The 9,586-nt window shown below is 46.5% G+C and overlaps 1 protein-coding gene across 1 annotated transcript in view; it reads right to left on the minus strand.

The window, feature by feature from the left end:
* Window positions 1-9,574, minus strand: part of WDR3 (WD repeat domain 3) — a 28,722-nt gene extending 19,148 nt beyond the window's left edge. The window contains exons 1-12 of the mRNA XM_075511683.1: window positions 9,273-9,574; window positions 8,043-8,252; window positions 7,475-7,593; window positions 6,543-6,621; window positions 6,103-6,198; window positions 4,975-5,085; window positions 3,836-3,937; window positions 3,620-3,717; window positions 2,600-2,695; window positions 2,052-2,282; window positions 1,125-1,218; window positions 642-743 (exon numbers count right to left, since the gene is read on the minus strand). Coding sequence (XP_075367798.1) covers window positions 642-743; window positions 1,125-1,218; window positions 2,052-2,282; window positions 2,600-2,695; window positions 3,620-3,717; window positions 3,836-3,937; window positions 4,975-5,085; window positions 6,103-6,198; window positions 6,543-6,621; window positions 7,475-7,593; window positions 8,043-8,252; window positions 9,273-9,443 — 1,509 coding nt within the window. The 5' untranslated portion in view covers window positions 9,444-9,574. The remainder of the gene's footprint in view (window positions 1-641; window positions 744-1,124; window positions 1,219-2,051; window positions 2,283-2,599; window positions 2,696-3,619; window positions 3,718-3,835; window positions 3,938-4,974; window positions 5,086-6,102; window positions 6,199-6,542; window positions 6,622-7,474; window positions 7,594-8,042; window positions 8,253-9,272) is intronic.
* Between the last annotated feature and the right edge of the window lie 12 nt (window positions 9,575-9,586).

A 9,586-nucleotide genomic window follows, 5' to 3' on the forward strand; every position in this document is an offset into this window, starting at 1 on the left:
GCACTGGTATAATTCCTATCACACAGTGCCCCCAGATCCTGGGGCCACCAGCAAAAAAAGACTACAGTAACTCAAAAAGTACCACAAGAACAATTAAGAGCCTGGAAAACACATTCTGCAGGGACAGAAGTTCAGCCTAACAATCATCAGATAGATGGGGAGGGTGATTTGATCACTCAAGAAGAGTGCAACACAAAGAAAAAACATCACTATGTTAACGAGATCTTTAATCCAGCAAACAAGCAGCAAATTTAACAAGGAGGATAACCAGCCACTGTAGCAGGTTACGAGGGGCTGAAGCTCTCCACAGCTGGAACGCATCCACAAGGTATGTATTGCTGCACACATGGACTCCACCAGGGAAGTCTGAGTGTTCTCAGTCATGCAGAAGCTGGATGAGGTGATGAGGTTGGCCCCACTCAGCCCAAAGAGTGTTGCCATGTGCCACACAACTAGAGAGATTATTCATCAAGCTGTGCATGTATCCACAGTTAAAGTTCTTAGATGCTTCCAGCTGCATCCTCCACTTCCCAGGATAAGGGGTTCCCATGCTCCCATCAGTACTGCAAACACAGCACTATAGGAAGAAACTACATGAAAAGACATGCAACAGATGATGCTTAGAAGGGTGGCTGAGTTACCTGGTCTGGTGAAAGAGCAATGGACCACACCGCCCCGTCATGGGCATTAAGTGTCTCCATCAGACTCCCAGAAGCCAGGTCATACAGCTGCAGCTTCCCTGTCTGGGGAGAGACACACATCACAGAGGACAAATCAGCGCCTCCACCTTCACGACACACGATAGCTCCTAGCAGGAGAGCACCCCTGCCACCCATCTCCTGAACAGCCAGCTTCATTAGATGGCTGTTACATACAGATGGCCGAACTCCTGTTCTCCATCAGGGACTTCCCAAAGCTATCCCCAGCTGTCCAGCTTAAGCCATAGGAGCTACATAAAGAGTCTGAGAACAGAGCAGAACCTGACTGTCAGAGAGGTTTTTACACCTAAAACAGAGTGCTCCAGATCAGTAGATGCAATGCATTTTCTGTAAGGCTGCCTTAATGCCATTTTCAGAAGATTTCCAGACTTGGGCAGTCTGGAATGCAGAAGGGACACTATTTACCTTGGTGCCAATGATGACCTGCCGATCTCCTGGGACAAAGAGCGAGCAGAGTGCGTACTCACAGTCCATTGTCCGGATGCACTGCAGGGTCAATCTGTGGACAAAGGCAGAGCCCAAAACCTCTTACCACACACAAAATCTGGCCCGCTAAGTGAGACATGCTCCAGAGTGGCCTCTGCCCATAGCTGTCTTTTCAGCTAGGGCCAGAAGATACACCACCACCATCCTATGACGCAAATGCTATCCAGCATTACTGCTAAGAACATTTTCCATAAAAACATGCAGTTACATAGTTTGCCATCATGACTTATTGCTGTTATGAGCAAGGACAGAGCTCCTGTTCTCCAACAGCAATTCCTGTCATTCAGAAGAGGAGGGAGGAGTATAAGATAGCACACTCAAAGGAAACAGAGCTTGAAATCAGCACCACTTGGGAAACACTGGGACAACATTCTAGATCAAAACAGCAGCCTACTCAGTCTAATACTAGATCCTTCAGGTAAGATGCCAAGAAACCCACATTCCCTAAAGAACAGGCTGTAGCTAGTTTAGGGTAACAGTTAGTACCTTTTATTAAAAAGGAAAAAAAAAAAACAACAAGATACAGTCTATACTGGACTGCTATGTACGACCTTTGTGCTTAGAGATTTGTCTTTCCATGCCTGCCACTAAACTTAGCCTCAGTGCTGCTTTACAGCATCAAACTCCATGAGTTAATTATGCAGTTTTATCTCTATGGCTTCTCAGTTTCCCTAACAAGGAAAGACGTCACATAGTTTTCTATTTACTTCCTTTACTTCATTCACTATTTTATATTTCTCCATCATCCCCTCTTCCTTATCACTGCCTCTCTGAACACAGCATCCCTGAGTTCTGGGAGACTGACACACATAGGGCAGAGGGGACTGATGTAACTGGATTGTGTACCTGTTCCAAATCTTTACGGACTCTGCAGCTGCTGAGAGAATGGCAATGTTGTCAGAGCTAAAAGCCAATGTCCTGACATCACTGCGATGACCTCCAATGGTTATCTTGGATGCACGGACAGCCTGTGGGACTTGTGCTGACAGGTCCAGGTTGTACAACTCAATTACGTTATTCTGGAGCAGCAGTACAATCTTCAGCTCTCCTTTTGGAGAGAGAATCAAGTCAAATGACCTGTTTGATTAGACAAAATCAGAGCTGTACAGAGAGGCAATAAGACAAAAATGTACCAGGGATCAAATATCAAGAGCAACTGAGAAAGAGGAATATAGACAGAGGCATGCCACAATCAAAGGGGTGTGCACAACGGGGACCACTTGTGGAAGAGGTGTGAACAGACTGGAGATCATGGTAGGCCTCTCCCCAGCTCCAAGCTGAATAGATGTCAAGGGGGAAACTTCTTCCATCTCTCCCTATATTGAGCTGGGCAGAGCTCTCCCCACGTAGCCGCATAACCACAGCTCAGCCTCTACAACAGGCTTTCCACTCACTTGATTTTAGAAGAAGCTCTGATGTTAGTGACCCGCTGAATCTCCTCCTGCAGGCTCAGCTCCACACTCCGTTCAGGCTCCTCTTCAGAGTTCTGTCTAGAAATGTCAGATAATGGAGGAGAGTCAAATAACCCAGCACAGCCAAAACAAACTAACACAGGGACAGAGAATAACATAAGGAAACCACTTGGGCTGCTGAAAACAACCACCCTCTTATCCAGCAGTGCTAACTACATTTAAGAACAGCATGAGACAGTGAAGTTCATGCTGGTATGCAGACTACTAGAGAGATCAACTGTCCTAAAAAAGGCAACCTCCTCCAGAGCCAAAGCACTTGAACAAAGCACGTTAGAGAGATGGATACAAAACAGACAACAGAAAGCTGTGTTTGAGTGGGAAATCAGGTTGTGCTTATCTCCTACCACTCACCAAAAGTCCTCAGCCATTGCCAAAATGCATCTCCAGATTTATGTGCCCTGTGCATCACTTTCTACTGTGGAGCCACACCTCTCCCCAAGGGCTGTTGTGAAGCACCTGTTAAGTGCCAGGATACCAAGAGACACTTAACACGAAGTAGACATTAATAAAGCTCTCACCTGTATCTCTGCCTGCTGTAAAACAGGAGATGAGGTATCAGACTCACTCTGACTTCTCAGATGAAACTCTCATTCCTGTATGTCCTATCAAGGACTTTATTTTATGCACCAAGCAGCGTAAATACGAATGTCAGGTAGAAGTGAGCAGCTCTGAAAAACCCATTTTATGTTCATTCCTTTGCACATTAGCTTTTTTTGCAGGGGGAAGACTCCGAAAGAAAGGTTACTTCCTTAGCCTCTGGGAGCAGTGTTGCTCAGACAAGCACCAAGGATGCACAGGAACAGTGACCCCAAAATACAACAGCTAGCACAGACAGAATGACCAGTAGCTTAGAGTTCAACCACTGTGTCATGCTGCTGAAGGGCCTTTCAAACAGTTCTCTGGACACAGACAGCATCCAAATACATCCAAAAGACTGCTTACTTGGCTTTTTTCTTTGCTTTCTTCATTTTCTTTTCCAATTTCTTTTGGACTTCCTCTTCAGAAAGGACAGAGAACACTTCCAGAACAGCATCTGTTCCCTAAAGACAGAGCAAACAAAGTCAAAGGCACACAAAGCCCTGGCTGGCCCTTACAGAAATTACCCAAGGTCCCAACAGCCTCCTCCACAGCTCGATAGCAGAGCCCCCCACTACTTACATGGCAGGCCAAAATCTGGCCCGTTCGGTCTGTGGTAAGAGTAACTATTCGGTCTCTCCCTTCCCGCATGATGGATCCAACTTTGCTGCACTTTACAAGGCGCTATAGAGAAAGAAGGAGAAGAACTTTGGTCTGAAAGGTCAAGTGATCTTCTCAAGCAAACTCAGAAACCTACTGGCAAGGGAAGTCAAGAGGTGAAGAGGGGGAAATGAACCTACAGGGTCCTGGTAGAACAGCTAGCAAGGATAATCTAGGGACAAAACAAGCATCTGTGTGAACTACAGGCTAATCTCCTTATGTTTTGTTGCATTTTAGCTGAAAATAATCATTGACAGTCTCAGTGGAAGAATAACTTAACTTTATTGGCAAACCATATCCATTTAAGAGCCAGAGCTAAATTTTTACGCTACAAAGGCAGCAAAGCTCAGTTCCCCTGTCAGAAGACACAGAAGGTGAGAACAGAGAGTCTTAAATGGGTGGTTGAAGGGAGAGAAATCCTCTGGAGAAGAAGTTGGAAAAGTATTTAGCAAGGTCCAGGTATCTACTGTAACTACAAGCAGTCTGAAATCTGAGGAGGACCCCAGAAAGTTCCACCGGAAATACAGATTCAGTAAAGTCTCCACCAGCAGCACAAGTGGGAACGGCTTTCTGCAATTGAATCTGACACCATATTTTGCTATGGTTACTCTGACCTCTCAGTTTCTGCTACTGACCTGCAAACTGTACCATCAGCACTGAACCCAGCAACTTCCAACCAGCTAGTAACTATTTTATTTCCATGTTGTTCAATAAAAGAGCTCTGTTAGCACTGTCGAACTTTAAACACTTGCTAGTTCCCCCCAAACAGAAAGCAAAGAAAAAGCTTTCAGTGGACAATAACATGTGTATGCGTTTTGGCACACATACTTCTGCTGATATTCTGCAGGTAGATGGGGCAGCAACTGCTGAGGAAAATGTTATGAAGCAAGACAAGAATACCACATTTTCCCTAACAGGCTAAATACGACACTCAGGGTATAAACACAATACGGAGGAGCAATGTGTGAGTGACTCTCAAAATCCTGCTGGCTCTGCAAGCAGCACCATGCAAATGGGGTTATATACACCATCCCACAGACAGCATGGAAAACTGAGATTACTTCCTCAGGACGCTCATCCATCTCTAGGGTCTCATCCTCTTCAGTGTTTTCTTCAGCTCCAGGTGAAGATCCTTTGCTTTTCTTGGATTCTGGCTCATCAGAGTCTTTTACCTGTTCATGGACAAAAAAAACATAAGAAATACCTTAAACCACAAGAGCTACGGTATTCTGGTTCCTGTCTTACTTACACTTCACTTCCCTGGAAGAACAAGTGGTTAGTGTACACTGCAACAAAGGAGTGGCCTACAGCATGCCTGTAGGCACCAAACACTCCATGTCCTCCACTGCTTATCACCCACCCAACAAGATTGTCTTCTCTAGCCATAAGCCAGAAGGCAAGAAGTTGTGACGCACTCTGGAAACTTTGTTGTGGAAGTGCTTGCAGCTTCACTTGTGTTGTGGGTTAAACCCAGTTCGCAACTAAGCACCACACAGCTGCTCACTCACCCTACCCACCCCCCACCCCCGGTGGGATGGGGGACAGAATCGGGAAAAAAAAAGTAAAACCCATGGGTTGAGATAAAGATAGTTTAACAGGACAGCAGAGGAAGAGAAAATAATAATAATAATGATAAAAGAATGTACAAAACAAGTGATGTACAATGCAACTGCTTGCCACCTGCTGACCGATGCCCAGCCTGTCCCCGAGCAGCAATCTCTGCTCCCCAGCCAGCTCCCCCCAGTTTATATACTGAGCATGACATCATATGGTATGGAATAGCCCTTTGGTCAATTTGGGTCAGCTGTCCTGGCTGTGCCCCCTCCCAGCTTCTTGTGCACCTGGCAGAGCATGGGAAGCTGAAAAGTCCTTGACTAGTATAAGCACTACTTAGCAACAACTAAAACATCAGTGTGTTATCACATTACTCTCATGCTAAACCCAAAACACAGCATTATACCAGCTACTAGGAAGAAAATTAACTCAAAACCAGGACAACTTGAAAGCTCAAAACACAGAAAACAGCAAAGTCTATCCCAAGAGCAGCTCTGGACCCCTCAGACAGCAAAGACATTGCTTTGGCTCTGTTTCCCAGAACGTCAATCAGATTTAACATATTCCAGACCCATCTTAGTCCAAAGACAAGCAGCTGGACAAGACTATGAGGGGTTACAGAGGGAATATCTTACCTCCTGGATGTAAGTGATATCCCACACCCTCAGCTCACTGTCAGCACTCCCAGTGATCAGACGCTTCTCTTTGGATATCAAAGCCATCCCCCAAACCTGTCCAGAGGCACAATGTGAGGAATTGGCTTATGGCTCCTTTAACTATCATCAACAGCAGAGCATCTTTAATTGATTTATTTAAATGGCAACCAAGAAGAGACTAGATCTAGCCAGGACCTCCTCCAGGGACACCTGTATTGGAATTGTCACCCACTGCATGTTGATGACAGCTCCTGGAAAGTTTAGAAGTTTCTCATTTGCTCATCTCTAAAGCCTAATGACAAGCAAAATATATCACAGTGCCAGTTTACAACTTCTGAGAGCAGGGAAAGCACCGAGTGAGCCATGACATGTAATCCAAAGTCCCTCCACCCCAACAGCTCCACACACATCCTCTTTACCTCAGTACGGTGTCCAACCAGAGTTTTGAAGCAGTGCTGGGTGTCCAGATCCCACCATTTCACCAATGTGTCTTTGCCGCTGGAACAAAGAACAAAAACTCAAGACATGAGGAAAGACTGCCAGAGCTCATGTGCTTAGAAAAGTGGTAGAAATACAAAACAGCTAGAACATGCCACAACATATCACAGAGCAGCTGCTCAGACATTGAATTTCACAAGCTAAGCAAGGACAAAGTATAGCAATACAAAGGTGCTGCAAAAAGGTATCTAGCAAGTTATTGAAAACTGCTTCCTCCTCTGGATTTGGCTGCAAGCCCCAGTGTCACACAGCCTCCTTTCTCGCTTATTTAGGGTGAGAACAGTAAGTGCAAAGTGCTGATCAATTCAATACTTGAGCAAGAGTATCTTCTGTCAACTGTTTATTATTAAAGGGACACAGCCAACTAGCAGCTCGTGTTGAATAACTAAAAACCAACTCAAAAAACCACCTATCATCTTTTACTTCATGCCTATAATTATAGCCTACTAGGAAGCAATTTTTCTGTCACATTGCTGTGTGAATTACACATACAGAAGGTAAGCCTGCGTAATTCTTCAAGACAAACAGCAAAAATGGTTACATACATAATGAACATATTATCGCTATTCCTTGTTACAATAATTCTAGTTGCTATATTTACCAGCAAATCAAACCCTTTTCCAAACACTATTTTTCAGGATAGTCATTTCAGTTCCACTTAACACATTTGGATTCAGGCACCGGACTTTTGAAATACGCAGACATGACAAAATCATATTCTAAGACACTGGTGGGTCCGAGATATCATGAGTCGAGAAGGAAAATACAAATGGCTGTAGCATCTAGGATGTCTAAATTGCAAGTAAAACCATGCCCGCTTTCCTGATCAACCACTACACTTAGCCTGGCTCACCTCGTGACCAATAGGTTCTTCTCCTTCAAGAAAAGGACTTGAGTGACAGCATCCTTGTGTCCTCTCAGCCGGTACAGACCGCTCTCATTGATGACATCCCACATGATGACATCTGTATCCTGGAACAGACAGAGTGTCTCCAAGGGACTGGCATTTGTCTCTGCAAAATGTCTACCTCTGCTATGAGACAGAAAAGGTTACCTGAGAGCCAGCTTTCTCACTCTGAATTTGAATGTTAGGGATGATTAACGCAAGTGACGTTCCTTCCCCTGAGGTGCATTCAGACCTACAGATGCACCTCTGCCCTGCCTTTTGCTATTCCTGACCTCAGAAGCTTCTCTACCTTTAACAGCTCTTCTAGTATCCCACTCCTGCCCTGCAGTCCCCACTGCTCTCCCAGCCCTGGGCTCCCCAACTCTATCACTGTCTTAGAGCCCTAACTCCTCTCATTGCCATCCTCTAGCAGAGGCCACATAACCCACTGAAAATACCAAACACTTTAGTGCAGGTCAGCCTTCTCCACAGAGCACCTCTATGAAGGGCTGTCCTCCAGATGTGCAACCCTCACCTTTGAACCAGATACCAGCCGGCCACCCAGATGGTCATACTGCAGGGCTGTAACTGCAGCCTTGTGTCCATTGAAAGTGATATTTGCTTCTCCACTTAGGAGGCTGAAGACACGGATTGATCCATCTTCATACCCAACAGCCAAGTGCAGCCCATCTGGAGAAGGGCAGAGGCAACTGACCTCCTGCTTGAGACCCTTAAGGATAAGAACCTGCAATTGTAGGAGACGAAACATATAATGTTGATAAATGGCACGTCAGAGCCAAATACTTACACAGCAGAAAGAATATACTCTGCTCTTCTACAGAACTTCCAAGTGAACACTTCTGACACTTCAGAAGTTCATTTTTCAGCTTCCTGCACTGAATACAGTGTCATTAGCCTCATTTTATAAGGCAGACAGCAGTTAGAAGGGAAGTAATTTCTCATAATCAAACAGGAAACTGGTGCAGAATGTGGCCTGGAACTCAGAAGCCCAAATTTCTGCCCCTGCATTTTAAATGCCAGAGAGCAAGGAACACTGTTTGAGAGTAAAATGTGAAAGCTTTTTTCTGACCCATCCTCTCTTGCTTGGCCTGTCTCAGGACAGAGCTGCTTTTCCACAGACTGCACAAGAACTTGAGAATGATAAAAACATCTCCAAAACAACATGCCAGCAGTCACCACTCTAGGGGCTGTAAAGCAAATCCTGAATTCAGTTTGCAGTAGACAGTAGTACTTACAATGATTTCAGAATCTGACAGGAGGAAACATGGGGCAAAGTCCTTAAAGTTACCCCTCACAAACCCCCTATGGGATACAACTTTCACATGGGAAGCCCAGTTCCACAGCCGAAAAAAAAACTCCAAGACATCCCTGTTTCATCCCAAAACTTTCACACAGCGCTGCTGCTGGTCGCCAGGTAAAAAGGCGACAGCTTTCCAATCACTGTGGCAGCAACTACTCTTCCCCAACTGAGGTACCAAAGGCAAATCCCAAGGGATCAACAATGAGATTCAGCCAGGGCGCACCCAGAGCTGCAGACTCGCACCACAAGCAAAGCTCAAGGAGTGCTCAGACTGCAGAAAAGGGGGGAAACCGTGGAGGTGACACTTCCCTTAAAATGTTGCCCACTAACACAAACAGCTTTGCTTCGGATGGTCCAAAAGCGCCGCACACTACACGCCCCGGCTCCTCATCAGCCCCCCCCCGCGCCCTGCCACCGCAGCCCCAGGGAAGGCCGGGCTCTCACCTTCTCTCCTTTCCGCGTGTCCCACACGAAGACGTGCTCGCAGGCCGGCACGGCCACGCAGCGGCCCCGCTCGCCGCGCAGCGCCACAAAGGCCGCATTGCCCCTGGCGCTGGCCACCAGCCCGAAGAGCGCGGCCGGCCCGTACCGCAGGTACTGCCGGGTGAGGCCCATGGCGGCGCCGAGGGGAGAGCCGGGCTGCGGAGGGAAGGCGCTGAGAAAACCCCGTCTCGCCCAGCCCGGCCGCTGCAACCTGCCGACACGCGTGCCGAGCGCCCGCCCCCTCACTCGCCGAGGCCGGAAGTACGTCCGAGTGA

The sequence above is a fragment of the Mycteria americana genome, chromosome 1 (genome assembly GCF_035582795.1).
Source record: "Mycteria americana isolate JAX WOST 10 ecotype Jacksonville Zoo and Gardens chromosome 1, USCA_MyAme_1.0, whole genome shotgun sequence".
NCBI classification, from domain to species: Eukaryota; Metazoa; Chordata; class Aves; order Ciconiiformes; family Ciconiidae; genus Mycteria; species Mycteria americana.